At 33.4% G+C, this 15457-nt stretch overlaps 2 protein-coding genes across 2 annotated transcripts; one reads left to right on the top strand and one right to left on the bottom strand.

The window, feature by feature from the left end:
* Positions 1-1742: 1742 nt before the first annotated feature.
* Positions 1743-4531, top strand: LOC138322044 (uncharacterized). Its single transcript, XM_069266102.1, has 2 exons — positions 1743-2211; positions 2591-4531. The coding sequence occupies exons 1-2, from the start codon at positions 1804-1806 to the stop codon at positions 2675-2677; spliced, it is 495 nt and encodes a 164-aa protein (XP_069122203.1). The 5' UTR covers positions 1743-1803; the 3' UTR covers positions 2678-4531.
* Positions 4532-7153: 2622 nt separating this feature from the next.
* LOC138322037 (growth hormone-inducible transmembrane protein-like) lies at positions 7154-14818 on the bottom strand. Its single transcript, XM_069266096.1, has 8 exons — positions 14662-14818; positions 11440-11669; positions 10823-10934; positions 10350-10491; positions 9729-9927; positions 9389-9487; positions 8818-8989; positions 7154-7795 (listed from the first exon to the last, which is right to left on the bottom strand). Exons 2-8 carry the CDS (start codon positions 11642-11644, stop codon positions 7714-7716), a joined length of 1011 nt encoding a protein of 336 aa, XP_069122197.1. The 5' UTR covers positions 11645-11669; positions 14662-14818; the 3' UTR covers positions 7154-7713.
* Between the last annotated feature and the right edge of the window lie 639 nt (positions 14819-15457).

The raw sequence follows: 15457 nt of genomic DNA on the forward strand, positions 1-15457 counted from the left end.
TACATAACCAATAAGCAAACTATAGCATAAATGTATTGTTCTACATTTCTTATGAAACATATAACGTAAAACATTGACAAATTTTACAACATTGTTAAGTATTTTAATTAATATCGTTGAAATATCAAATCGTTGATCAATACGATTAAGCAGGTACAATATTAACTCTGTACCCATACCCGAGCCAAAGTCACGCACGTTAAACAAATGAACTTCATAACCACTGAGAAGGTGATAAAATGATTTTTAGGCAAGACAATTCACCTAATAAGGTAAACACACTACTGTCAGAGCGATTTGAGCAGTTCAAGCCAAAAGTTGCATTACTTTACGAGCAAGGGACAGGGTTCGGCATACAAGAAGTTCGACCACAGTGTGTAATGGCGGACAGCGAGCAAGTTTGAATATTTCACACACGTGTCACCACCATAGGCGTTTCAGGCATATCACAGTAAAACTGACTGATGTAATTTCCATTAGAAGTTGTTTTATCTGATATATATACAAATTTTAATGTTCTCTTAGAATGAATTGTCCCTTTAATCATTATCACCGTGACTCATGAATATGAACAAATCGCGTAATTATGTACTAGATATGCCTCCCTAAGCTAGCTGTAATAGCTAGTAGATGCAAGATAATATATCCTGGTTAAACCAGATAAAGTGAATGAGTTTTTCATGATTATTTAAAAATAAAGTTGCACGATTTTTATTAGTCTAACCACGTCTGCATGTATACATGTACTTTTCTAATCTTAATCTAGATCTTCATATTGAGATCTTCCTTTTAAACCACGTATAATGCACATGTATATCAGAAATCAATCAATGATATTTTTAAAAAGTATCATATACATGTATGATGAATATGTCACGCGTTACTTCTACACCACAGCAGCTGAGATCTGTATACCACGATAATGTATTGCTTAAAAGAATTTAATTCAAGAGTCAACGGGCTTGAAAAATGTTGCGATTCATTTTACAAAACAATATAGAAATTCGTTGTTCAAAGAAAAGAAAACCCGTACATTTCCAGATTGTTTTCCGTCAGTGCCGAATACAGCAAAAATATGTGGTAGGTGTATTTTGACAATACAAATGCTGGTTGCATGATAAATACATACATATCTGACAGTACGGATTTTGGAATATCATTTAAACATATAACACAAACAAAACTGGCACTACTACTGAAACTTGCATAATGCCTGATGTTACCTCCGCCCATAAATTGTACTTTTTAACATTGCTGTTTTGCCGTCAGAACGTGTGTACAGTATACAACGTATGTGTAATACAAGTTTTGAATTTCTAATTTTAGAAGAATAAGTTTACTCTCATGGAGAATTGATTTTGTGTTATTTCTGGATTTTTTTTTCTGAATCGCGGAAAAGGCTACTTTTCAAAGTTTCTTATTATTCATTCATTATTTAGAACCAGGTTTATTTTACATGTGCAAGTCCAAAAGCTGCACTGTACATTAAGCCCTATTATACCTCTGTCCTAACATTTTTCTGAGTCACCAGCATCTTTATTACAAGCCTCGCTCCAAGTCGCTCGTTTTATTATTTTGACGAATCCCAACATCTCGGGCTAGCCTCGTTCCAATCAAATCGAGGAGGCCCACTAAAAACGTAAAAGTGACTTTGACGTTCGGGTAGCAAATTGATCAGTAAAGCGTTTTATTTGTAATACCAGTATAAGATTGTTATAATGCTTCTTGATGAGCAAGATTACTCAAACTTGGGTGCCGCGGAGGCTTTGAAATTCTAAATATTGTAAATGCAACGGGGTAAACATGGGTTGTTTACCGTCAAAAGACATCTCGATCGTCGACGAATCTCCACAAGCCGGTTATTTTGCAGTCTCCTACACATTCAAAGAAAAGAAAGAAGCAGAAGAGATGCAAGAAGAAGTGGAACAACTGGAAGACAAAGAAGCCAAATTGGAGCCTATCGCGACGTCAAGTACAAAGACCAAGCTACCTTCTGCAAAAGAAAGGTTAGGTAGGCCTTTATTTGGTGGAGGTCTATCCTCGGGGTTCGGACGATTTGAGACTTTGTTTTCCAAAAAAGTGAATGGGGAAAAAGTGAAAGAAAAACCAAAGCACCGTGCTTCGAGGGGAGTGGACATGACACTTGTATATCAGGTTCCAAGGAGTAAACTTAACATTAACCCACATGCTGACAACACTAAAGGATACTTTGTAAGTAGAACTTAGCTTCATTATACATGTATTAACCAGAAGATAACATTAAAAATAGATTTTGACAAGTTATTGACTTATTGTACAGGACAAAATAAATGACTCTAACACTAGCTGCGATGACGTAGCTCTGAACGACGGACGGAAGATTTCTGACAGATGGTCGTCGCCTGCCGGGAACCGGAGTGGAGGCAGGGTATGATTATTCGTTCTACTCTAACACTAGTATGGTCAAGAAATATATGCTACATGTACATGGTCACCGTCTTTCTCTTATCTACTTTTAAAATGCAGATCAAACCGTAAAAGAAGCATTTCAATTACACAAACCATAAAAGTTAATGAAAAATAACATTTGAAAGAATTTAATATATTGCAGACACGTGACTGTCGAGTATCTGGACTAAAAGACACAGATGAAAGTACACAACAATTGATGGACTTTTATAGTATCTCACCACCATGACCCAATATATTGATAGAGGCTAATCCTCTAAGATTCAGACAGCTTGAAAACTGCAGATAGTAGTGATATTGGTGCATGCTCCAATGGGCTTCCAAAGAGAAAATTCTTCTGTGGATTTAATTCCAAAGTTTGTGATTTCTGAACTCGATTTCTACTATCACTAGGTGCTGAAGATTTCATTATGAATTTAATTGATTAAATATCAATTCAGGATTAAAAACAGCACCCACAATGCAATCCTTTTTTACCAGATGAACTTGATGAGCATATGGATGTTTGAGATACCAACCAGACTAGGGCAGAGTCACAGTGTGTGTAATAGTGCGATGGTTACACATCATTCAAAAGAGCAATTGATATCATCATTAAGATTATTATATGTACATATTTTATAACCTAAATAGTCTAAGTCAATATGGATATCAAGAATGTACTCTACCAGAGCATACACTTTTGTACTTTACTTGGAGAATCTGCAGTGAGTAAATACAAATATTTTGGTAGTTGGTATATTTCCTTTGGAGGAAAATAATTCTGGATTATCAAAATGAATACTTGAATTTAATCATCAAATCATGTGTATTTGAAAATACATTTATATATATAAAGTTTTTTTTCTTCTTTACTTAGGCTCTGTGTAATATCTCAAGATTATTTTTGCTATTCATGTAAAGTAATCAGCCAGAGAAAATGTGTAGAATTTATTGTCTTGTTATTTGGTTTATCCAAAAGAAAACAATTAGTATTAAGGAAGACTGTTTTTCAAACATGAAATTGAATTATGCTGTGCTGTATTTTTACTTGGGTGAATGAATATGTAAATAGTAAATGATGTACTACATATGTATACAATGCAAAATTTCAGTTAAAGCAAGTTGCATTTCATTTAAAGTACATATTTAATTAAGGAATGTTTATATTTATATATGTTTATAAAAAAAGGAATACTTCATTTGATTGTGACATTTTTTATGTTAATGCCACTGTTTTAATTTCTTTATTGGAATGAGTTTGTTTGTTCTGCAATACTAATCATGTTTAAGGACGTACCTCATTCTAAATGGAAAACATGTTGTCAAAACAAAATGGCATAACAAAATTAACTAACTTGTTGGGAATACTGCAAAATAAAGATTTACAAATAAGCAAGGTTTCAAATTGTCCTGGTTGAAATCGGTTGAAAGGGTTTAGAAGTGATTTTGATAGTTCTAACTTAAATATATTCTTTATAATTGAAATACAGTGTTATAAAACACTCAGGCTTTGTACAATCTCTAGTAATGTTTTATATTTGTTGGATTTAAATCTCCCTTCGTAATGAATTGGAGATTTTCCATGTGCATTTTATATTCTTTTTTAAAACTAGATGATATTACATGACTTAGAATGTAGAAGAATGAAACTGATTACTTAACAATGTACGATTACATACCAGTATATGAAATCTTAAGCAATGATGAATGGGAAAACATTATGTACATCCATTAATTAATTAATTTATAGAAAACATCTACTACTTTATTAAAAATGTAAATACAGTGGATCCTCTTAATATTAATTATGTATCATTTGTCAGACAAATAGTTATTAAGGATGTATTCTTCTGAGGTTTCAGACCCGTTGAAGTCTCGTTTCGACATAGATAAAAAATCTGATGATATTTTCAAGTACAATTTCTCAATGTCGGTAGCAATTTGCTAGTTGCAAATTTTGTAAAAAAAAAAAAAATACATTCCTATTCTTAGTAGATTTATTCATACAGGGAATTGAAGAAATGGCTCCCTTTAGGCGATTTTGAAGTTGTGTCTTTTTGCACTTTGAGCCATTTTTACTTAAATTGTTTTTACTTAAAGATGCTCCACCGCCGACAAATGGTATTTTTTCACTATCAAAAACAGGAGCAGCTATTTAGTATTTTTCTTCAGTTACAAAAGTTACTTACTTTACACTATTACCACCATTGAAAAGTTTGAGCTTCTAATTTTACTGAAAGTTAAATATACGAAAAATAATTAATTGCATCCCGAAAAAATTCCGTGGCACTATATCTTATATGGAATGAAGTAATGATTGTGCATGCACCAAAGGCGAAATAAATTATTTTATGTTATTTTTTGTGTTAATTAGGCATATATATACACGATTAAACACCAATTATTGTTCAAATAATGAATATCATTTCTGCTCTGTCGGCGGTGGAGCATCTTTAAATCATCACTGCGCCAGCATTTTTAGCTGTATCGAGCTAATTTTTGCTGTAAATATAAACTAGGTTTGTGGTCATTAAAATATTATTGAGCATTAATGTGTGAAATGATGCACTTTTATCACTTTAGTTTTACATTTAATGGTAATTTGAGTACTTTTTTTTTTACTCTCAAATATTGAAAAATAACAAATATTTAAATGGGGCAAAAAAGTAAGCACACAGACTCCTCTTTTTCTGCCTCATTTAGAAAGAACAACCTTTTCCCTACTAATATGCAAAATATTAACAAAAGTTTACTACCAGAACTTTTTCTGTAAAGGGTTGAATTTGGAAAAAATGGCTGAAAATGGTACATTTTATAGTTCGAAATTAAGGGGTTTGGGTAGCATTTGTTGTTATTCTAAAAAAAAATATGAGTCGTATTAATCATAACTGGTATATTTTTAAAGAAGACTACTGGAAAATAAATTCTACAAACATTTATGCATATCAAACACCTCATTAGGAAATTATGGCTTTAATCTCTCGTGTATGTGGTCAAAACGGCAAAGTTCCCATAAAATCCAAGATTTTGTCAATTAGGTAGGTTTGAGTGACAAAATCTCAAAAAACGAGCACACGGACATATGTTTTTTCTTCGATTTTCTTTTATGGTATGTACTCCTATTTCCAAAATGAGAAAAAAATTTAATACAAGAAAATTTTGTCTTCTCAGAGGAGTACATCCTTAAGACTAGAGGAATGTCATTAATAGTTGAAAGCATTTTTATGCTTTTTCAAGGCAAAAGTAAGGTAACAATGCAAAATATATATAGAAAATATTGGTGCATTTAAGAAAATGTGATTATAAGCAGGACATGACATTATTAACATGAAGTGACTTACAAGTTGCATTTCCCCTGTAAGTCAGTATTACTATATACCAGAACTACAAAGTAACTTTCATTTATGTTGCATGTGTACATCTACTAGTACTTGTTGTAACATTGATATAGAAATCATTTATAGACAGACTTTTTATCTTACAACTTGTCTTTGTTGATTTTTTTATCCTGTTTGCTTTGGTTATAGTGCAGCACCAGCTGTGTAAGTAATCTTGCAGCATCGATTGGACCGTAATCAAATTTTTATCCATTTTCACCAAAACTGGACATTGACTTGAATTTATTGGTCTGTCGGTTTTAATAATGTCATATAAACAGCCACAGCCTTTAAGCAAGTGGCCATTTATGATTCTTTAAAGATGCTCCACCACTGACAGAGTATAAACGATACTCATCATTTGAACAATAATTGGTGTTTAATTGTGTATATACAATTTTTTGTATAATTCTATTTAACACTAAAAAGTAATAATTTTGCTTTTGTTACATGCACAATCAATACTTCATTCCATATAGGCCACAGTCCAACAGAATGTTTTCAGGACACACTTAATTATTTTTTTATATTTCTATCTTGGAAGTAAAATGAGAAGCCCAAACTTTTCAATGGAGGTAATGGTGTAAAGTAAAGAATTTTTTTAAAGGCCCACTACCTTTAGGAAACAGCTTTTAATTTTCAAAATGGGAATGTAAAAACGAGATAGATAATTTTGCAGAGTCACAAAAGTTATTAACTTACCGTTAATACAACACTCATCATTATATATTGAAAAAATGAAAATTATGAAATGTTTATCTCCACAGTTATCATATATTATGCAGGAAATCTTGCATAAATTTGGTGTAATTACCTCATCTAAGGCCATCCATATGTATTTTCTTCTGCTATATTGTTTTTAAGAAATCTTTAAATTTCGCTTTGGAAAGGTAGTGGGCCTTCAAGTGAAGAAAAATACTAATTTCTTAGCTCCTAGTTTTAGTAAGAGAAAAATTACCATTTGTCAGTGGTGGAGCTATCTTTACTATCTAAAAGTTAAATCTAACAATAACAATATGTAAACAATATTATCTTTCCAGAAGTGAGAAGCAGAAGATTGGTAAATAAATATAACTAAATAGCCATTCCCATATGACTCTCTATCTTTTAAATGAACCAAGGCAGCTAGCCTGTTACTTCAGAAAGCAAATGGTTCAATATCATGATCATTGATTTCTAGTTTTTTAGGGATTTTTTTTTAGAGCATGCTGTCTCTTAAGTACTGCATCAGTGGTACAAAAAAAAAAAAAAAAAAAAACAACGAACAAACAACTTAAATATCTCAGTAAAACAGAATAACAAATAGAATATCACAGTAAAACAGAATAATAACTAAAATGTCACAGTAAAACAGAATAACAACTTTATTACACAAGCATTCAAACACAAAATATAGCTGTATCGATAAGTATTCATGGTTGAAGAATTATTTGATAATTTTCACATGTTAGAGTTCTCCTTCAAATATCCAAGTGATAGCATGAGATATTTATTAACAGTATGTGACGTGTTAATACTATCACTGAAACTTTTAGCTCTGAAAATACCTTATCAATACATATATAAATAACCAGTATACATTATGTGTATATATAGCACAGTAGACGTCTGATGCATGTGTAGGTATGTATAGACAATATATCGGTATACAGAACTGGAATTATATCACAATAAGCTAAAGTCTATTTCTGACGAGTTTATGATTTTTACTTCACAAGTTTAGAAGTCACTCCTGCACTATTCCTCCAGCACTGCTGTATAAATCCTTAATGAGCAAGTCTATCCTTGATTGGCAAGTTCAATTTTATTGGAACTATCTTGTTGTGTTATGGTTAGGATATTGATGGAATTTCAAAACACCAAGTTCACCAATACATGAGTCTGATCACAAGATCTCCGGAACATTTTACTTCCTCCTGCCGCCTCCATTAAGAATCATGGCCAATCGAATGAAGATGTTGACAGTGTCCATGTAAATTCCAATGGATCTGTAATATATAGTTTGTTTATCAAGCAAAATCAAATATCTAGATAATACCTGTAATTTCATTATTATCATAATGTTTCTGGTTTTATAAATAGGACTGAGGTGTTTCTTAGCTTGGGGAACAAGAAATATGTTAGAAAGCTATTCCATTATTCATTTTCATTCTTAAATTCTAACAACATGGAGAATTCTAATCAAATGAAAAGAAAAAAAGCGAATGCATACATGTATGTATTCTTTGCATAAATGCAAACACTAGATTAACTAAATTTCATATCTATTTAAATATTTCATTAGATAAATCATTCCATTGCTGACACCAATAATTAAAGGGAAATAACTCTCTTCTGAGTACATGTATAAGTATAACTACATTGCATTAATATGACACATACAATCAAGAACATTTTTTATTTACATAATTGGCAATCTGATTAAAATACAGATCCTTATTATCACTACGTTGGAGTGGTTATAAGAATCTGTGTTTTAATCAGATTGCATTATTGGGAGATACGAAACTGATGTAAAATGGAATCTACTAAATTTTCATATGTGTATTTCCCTCAACACCAACCCCAAGCCTTAAACATCCACACATTAACAAACACAGATGGGAAAAGTTTGTTACCCTAATGCATACACACTGGATTTATTTGCTTATTATAATAAAACTTTAGCCATTACTTATATGTATTTATAATTATATCCAATTCATTATTTATGTGGGAGAATTCCAAGTTTCAATATGTTACTTTTTCAAATTCCATGTCAAACATGAGATCTAAAAGCTTTGTTTGAATAGTGACTATTCAAAGGCCAAACAAATTCTAAAACTACTGTAAATAAGATGTTTCAATGTATAATAGCAAGTAAGTAAATCAGAATTTTAGAGCTGGTAAGACCTATAGCTAAATACCTATAGGATTATAGCTACATACCAATAAGGTTATGTCTATGATTTTGGGCTCAGTGAGCTTAAAATATTTTATTGGTATATAAAACTTGGGTGATAATACTTACTGGTTGACTGGATCGAAAGGGACAGGTGAGTACGATGGATGGTGTTCAGCATTTTTGATGATTTTTTGTGTATCATAGAGAAGAAACATTCCAAAGAGGACCACACCTCCATATACACTCAAGGAGTACAGGCCTGCTCCCATTGCTGTAGTCGGTGGGAAAAACATGGTACCTACATCACACAGAGAAGTAAAATGGGATAAACATAGTATGGAGAAAATTTGAACAGAAACATGTACATGTATACATAGAGATTGGAAACCCTGTCATTGTCTTTGTTGCAAGCAGAGGGACATCTATCTTATAGGCATTTTCTTGGCTAACATCTTTTAAGTATACACATTAGTTTTAAAAACATAATTTTTGCATGTCTAAATTTAAGGTTTATACATAATGTTATGGCCTGATACATTCAAAACAGAAAGATATTTTCTTTTTCTTGTACATATAATAATCAAAACATTATTTTTCTTTTAAAAGTTGTGCCTTCACTTTCTCAAAAATTCTTAACTTTTATTACACATTTAAGTTATTCTCCTTAATTTGATTGCGTATTTGAAGATATACATACCAAGAGAAGAAACAACCACCAAACCAAGGCCAATGGAGAGTGGGGCTCCCATGTTAAGGAACTTCTCACTAGGGGCACACATGGCAAGTGTAGAAAGACCTTCAAAGAAAATATAATAAATATTAAAAGTTATAGTTATATTGATATATATATTATCAGGAGGAAATAATCAGACCTGAGTCTGCAAAATGAATAAAGAATGGTCAGCCCTGAAATAGATTTTGGCTTGTCTGACATTAAAATTATAAAACTCATATTTTTTTATATAATTTTGACATGGTATTCCATGATATGGTAGAACATGCCATCTATATGTGATAGATAAACTTCTACTAGTTACCTCCCACCACGCCAGCTGTGTACCAAGCAGCCTTCATCATGATAGGACCTCCCATCAATGTGATCGGAGCAATCACCATTCCAATTACACCACTGTGCAGCATCCATGCCAGCTGCTTGGCTCCGAAACCTTCCTGGTAGGGGATGGATCGGCAGACCATTCCACTGCCTATCATGGCAGCAAACGAGGCACCAATAGCCTGAAAATAAAATGGTTTATTTTCCTGTAAACAACTACATAATTGAAACAATACTAAGTTTAGTTATACATCAATGTTAAAAATACAGCTTAAAGGCCATTAATAGGATTACCTCTCCAGTATGCTTTCTGCATGCATGTGGTAAGTCCTTTATGACTTATGTACATATATCTGTGTGGTGTCTTATGATAATAGGAATTATCTATTTTCTCTATTATGCTTTCTCAGTGAGCACATTGCTGAAGAACAAGAATTCAACATGACAACTCCCTGTTTGCTAAACAGATACTCTGGAAGTCTGGTATATGAAGTGTAGGATGGTGAAATGAAGCATAGCGAAATAAAATTATGTGTATACATTATAATTTGTAAATAAACAAATAATTTTATTCACTCTTATTCAATGTGTATATTTCACTTACCAGCCAGGAGTTTTTCATAGCCATGTTCATGAGGACTGGGGTCCGTACAACAGCCATGGCTGATAGTGCTGTTAACGCTACACTGCCACCGAAATACATATAGGTTGATCTGATACGCTGTCTCACCTCCTCAGACCACAGCCTACAAAAAGTTCAATAATCAAATTTGTATAATAAGTTTCAGTTACCGTATTCAACCTAATAAGCGCCCATGTCCCTATAAGTGCCCCTCCCCATTTTTGAGGCCTTTATTTCAATTACCCAGGCATTAAAGTTCAAAGCTACACAAAACTGTATAGATACGCAATCATATTGTTTAAGCAGCACTTTTGCAATTTGGTAAATGCCATGGGCACTTATTTGGTCAAATACGGTATGTTAGTAATGCTTGGTTTTGTTTTAGAATGATGACCACTGAAGTGATCAATTTTGTATTTTGTATTATATATTCCTATGATACTAACGACACTTACATTGCTCTATCAATAGCTCCTGCTTCTTTTGACAATCCCAGTCCATAGAAACATAGTGCCCCAATCCCTGTTGCTGCTGCACCAGCTGCTATTCCATTACCAATCGCAAATGCTGAAAAAAGAAAACATTCATCTCTTACAATCATATCTCAAGCTAGACTTCTTAGTTATTGAAAACAAGTCATTTAAATATTTTAGCCTACCGTAAAAATGGTACATGTATTTTTAAAATCCCAGTGACATTGAATGAACTATCTGTATAGGTCATGGTCATTCACTGGAACAAACCTGGTAGCCCTTCATTTAAGCATGCCATAGACCCAGTATATTGGCTGTAGACCTCTTATAGAAAGTTCTTGACAAACATCTTTCAAATATTTAGTTCTATTTGATCTCTCTGACCTTGCATAAAGTTCAAAAACTTATTACAGGTGCAAAATCATGCCTCTTGGCTTCATGATTTTTAAGAAGTATTTTAAATCAAAAAGTTGATGGCCCTAGCTAGTCACTCAGGGTGCAGGTGAGCTAACAATGTCCTGGCCTTATCATGGCCAAATTGCAACTGATCAACATCAAATGATCAGTGAGTAGAAATTGCTTTTTTTCCATAGATTTACCTTTATTTCCTGCAGGTGCCATTGTGGCTTCCTTCAGTGATGCTCGTTTTTGAGCTCTCCTCGAAAATGCTGAGCGTGTACTTTGAGAACATTGTTGTATTCTCACGAATGTGCAGGGCTTTTGCACTACACCAAATATTTGCTGTTTTCCTATTGACCTGACTATAGCTGTGATAGGCACTTGACACACCTTAGTGGACCACATGGTTCCTTACTGCCTCCCAATGAACCTGCAAAAGAGTACTTGGTCATTAGGGTAAGTACAATAACATACATGTTCTTTAGTCACATTGTTTTGGATATATCCCATAAAACATGGATGTACCGGTACATCTATTGTAAAATGTTTTGTTGGTTTGTTTTTTATTAATTCTGAAGTTAATTATTTCTCATGTTTTAATTATAATCTGATAGCATTCGATAAATTTGATACGCATACATTCCCCTAATAGATGCAGACGAAATGTAAGGATTGCACTGACTAGCTACGGTCACTATGTCACTCATTTTGTATCTAGAGTATTCTAGACACAAACCGGACACAAACCATAAAGAGGTCTAATTTCCGGGCCGGAAACATGCCTGTTGAAGTAAAGTAGTCTTCTACAAAGAAAGTATTTCGACAGGATGTTATTTTAGACGTCTGTATGTAGGATTTGAATAAAATAACACAGCCATGTATCAGCAAGGATTGATGAAATATTTATTCTGCATTATATTAGTGCATGTTACGAGGTTATAAGTTTTAACTGTCAGTGAAAATCTAAGTGGCCTGATCGGGCAAATAGAAGTCAGAGTTTAATTGCCTGGACCAGTTTTCTACTTGCCCCGGGCTATCGGGCGACTCTTAATGTTGAACCTTGCTGTCAGCAGTTGCCAGCGACTGTAACACACACCGGGTTTGGTTCGATTGTGCTGATAGTCTCTCGGAATCTACTGTATGTTAACTTGGAAACGAAAATCTTGCATATATAACTGTAATAAAACCTCAATCTCAATTGACCAAATAATGAAAATATGTACAAGCGAGTGATATTCATGAATAAATGACAAATTATATACAAAGCCGTACTATTTGCTACGGACCTAAAAAATTCACATAACGCCTAACTATTAACCAGTATGATTATCCTATCAGTATCAAGCACTATTTAAATGCCCAGGCATTTGAATTGCTAAACTATCATCATCACAGTAGTGACTAATAGAATCTTACATGGGCCTGTCAGGTCGACAGGCGGCCATCATAGGCGTCAAAATGACGCCGCAATCATTATTCATCACATGCATTGATGATATCAGGTCATTGACTAGCGCATGTGAGATGTCTTTTCCCTAGCCGGGTAAAAGAATTATCGTCTGGAAATAATTTTAGGAAACAGTTATTAGGTATTTTTGACTAAGTTTCCATGGCAAGTTGGCAACAGAGAAAGATCCTAAAATGGAAGGTCTGCAATAGCAAAAGGCACAACTAGGACATTTGCCTGATGTATACAGAAAGTTTCAAGGAGCTGGCCATGGGTTGATCATGAACAGTTTTAGCCCGGAAACAAAAAGAAACAGCAATTTGGTATTTTTGACTTAGTTTCCATGGGAACAGAAAAAACACCTAACAAGGAAGGTCTGCAATATCAAAAGGCAAAATTAGAGCACTTGTCTGATATGTTCAGAAAATTTTCTACAGTTGCATGGAATGGTTTTGGAGTTATAGTCTGGAAACAAAAGGAAACAGTAATTTGGTATATTATTGACTAATTATTTCCATGATTATGAAAAAAATTCCCAAAATGGAAGGTCCGCAATAGCAAAAGGCACAACTAGGGCACTTGCAAATTGTCTGATGTACAGACATCGCGAAATTTGCTGGTCTGACTGATATGTCCAGCAAAATTTGACTCGACCACCTGTTTTAAAATCCGGTTAGGACCGACCATCCAGCATTTATTGAGTACCGAAAGTCGGTAAAAGTAGCATCTCTGAAGTATTACGCAGGTACCGAACCTGGCAAAAACGTAAACTGCGTAAGATAATCATGAAAACAGCTGCCTGGATACTAATAGCAGGAATAAAAGTTATCTTTACTTAAAATTCACACTAATGTTTGATCCGGCAAAATCTTCTTCGATCCGAGTTACTCACAGTCCTTGCTGGTCTGAATGTTTGACCATTTTTTTCAACTTTCGCAATGTCTGGATGTATACAGAAAGTTTCAAGGAGTTGTGTTGAATGGTTTTTGAGTAATAGCTCGGAAAAGGATCTCAGACGGACGTATGGATGGAACCCAAAACAATATACCCCCGCAAATGTGTTTCACGTAGGATAATAAGTTTAAAATGTTTCTTATAGCTTGAAAAAATATGTAAAATAAAGAAATCTCAATGATACATTCTTTGAATGCTTTTGTCGCATCAGGACAGCTCTTCAGAATGTCTTTCTAATGGTCTGACAGTTTGATGTTCAGTTCATGATCAGGTTGTTCAAAACAACAACTAAAACCAAATCAAGACAAAATAATTCCTTGTAAAACTTATATAAGTTGGCAAAACTTCATAAGATTCTTTATCTGTACTTGCCAGGGGCAGATTCAGAAGAAGTTTAAATGGGGCCCTTATCATATGCATGGTGGCCTTAGGCTAATCCCTATTGAGATTCCTCCTCTAGACTCTTTTATATTCGGACGTCTGATAGATGTCTCTGAATCTCAATAGGGATTAGCCTTAGGCAAGCGCTTTGAGGCTGAAGAACAAGAGGACAGCAGCCGCCTTCTTGTATGGGGCGGGGGGAGGTATAGGGAAGGGGGGGGGGGGGTAGGCCTATTATTTCGATAAGTGAGTATTTCATGATAAATTATGTTAGTTGTTTATTGACAAATCGCCGAAATCATCTGATCATGACTCATAGTTTTACAATCCAATAATATGATCAGTTTGAAATTGAGAAATCCTAATTTGCAGTTAGAAACGATCAAATGGGTATCGTCGTGCTATACCTCTACAGTAGGCCTAAGATTGTTGAGTAGACTAGCCTAGACTCTGATCTGATGCAACTGATTTTGCGTCCGATCGTTGTATAACGGGTTCTGGTAAAATATTTAGTCGAGTCCTTGCACCATCATCAATGATCGTTGTTACAAATGAACAATATCTGCCCATCTAAATATCTGTTCCATGAAATATGCTACGAATGAGTTGTGAATGCATAAGCTGAAAATAATATTCTTACCCTCTAGTCTGAATCTCGTCCGAACCTTTTTTGCGTTTCTCGTTAAAGATCACTTCTGTTTACGCGGTCTGAACGATACAAATACACTTACATTATACAATTATTTTTAGATAAACACTCCAGCATGAAGTCATTAAGCAATAGCTCCTTACATTTTATAATATATTACTGCAAATGCTTGCTTAAAATATTAAAATAAATGTTTTGATAACTCTTTATATGTCATAAGGCCTATAAGATTGTCCCTGATAAATGAAAGCAATCAATAGGAAGTACAATTATAATTGTAAGTATAGAAACAAAGACGTATGGTACTTTCCGGAAACACGTATATTTATTAAAGTTTTTCAAAGAAGAAGACAAAAAACAACAACAAAAATCACATACATCTGCATACCGTTTATATAAACGTATAATAAAATACATAATATCCTCATCATCGCACATACAGTCATGCTGTAAACACGAATAATGTCATATAGTATCAAATCAACTGTATGTTTTGGGCATTCAATATGCAATGTATCTTTGTATGTAAAAAAAATAAAAGTATGTGATTTAAAATAGACCAATTTACAATGTTCTTGTTTAGATAAACAGATGTTTGATAAAGATACACTTCTTTTTAATGTTCTCTTGTTTTTTTATGAGAATATATATATTCCCATGTTCTCTATTTTACTATAATGGTCAATATATTTTTTGCCATCAGGAATAGTGGTTTTTTTTTTTAATTTGCAATGGTATATGTAAAATCTCATAAGCAATAAAAATATTTCATAATGATGTTCTTTAT

Source organism: Argopecten irradians, chromosome 1, assembly GCF_041381155.1.
Source record: "Argopecten irradians isolate NY chromosome 1, Ai_NY, whole genome shotgun sequence".
Lineage (NCBI taxonomy): Eukaryota > Metazoa > Mollusca > Bivalvia > Pectinida > Pectinidae > Argopecten > Argopecten irradians.

Excerpts from the sequence above, each read along its gene's own strand:
- LOC138322037 (XM_069266096.1), bottom strand. The coding sequence starts at position 11,644 with ATGTGGTCCACTAAGGTGTGTCAAGTGCCTATCACAGCTATAGTCAGG. Across the intron at positions 9,488-9,728 it reads CACAGCTGGCGTGGTGGGAG|GTCTTTCTACACTTGCCATG; the intron begins GTAACTAGTAGA and ends TTTTCTTTGAAG. Across the intron at positions 7,796-8,817 it reads CCTTTCGATCCAGTCAACCA|ATCCATTGGAATTTACATGG; the intron begins GTAAGTATTATC and ends TATATATTACAG.
- LOC138322044 (XM_069266102.1), top strand. The coding sequence starts at position 1,804 with ATGGGTTGTTTACCGTCAAAAGACATCTCGATCGTCGACGAATCTCCA. Across the intron at positions 2,212-2,590 it reads ACAACACTAAAGGATACTTT|ACACGTGACTGTCGAGTATC; the intron begins GTAAGTAGAACT and ends AATATATTGCAG.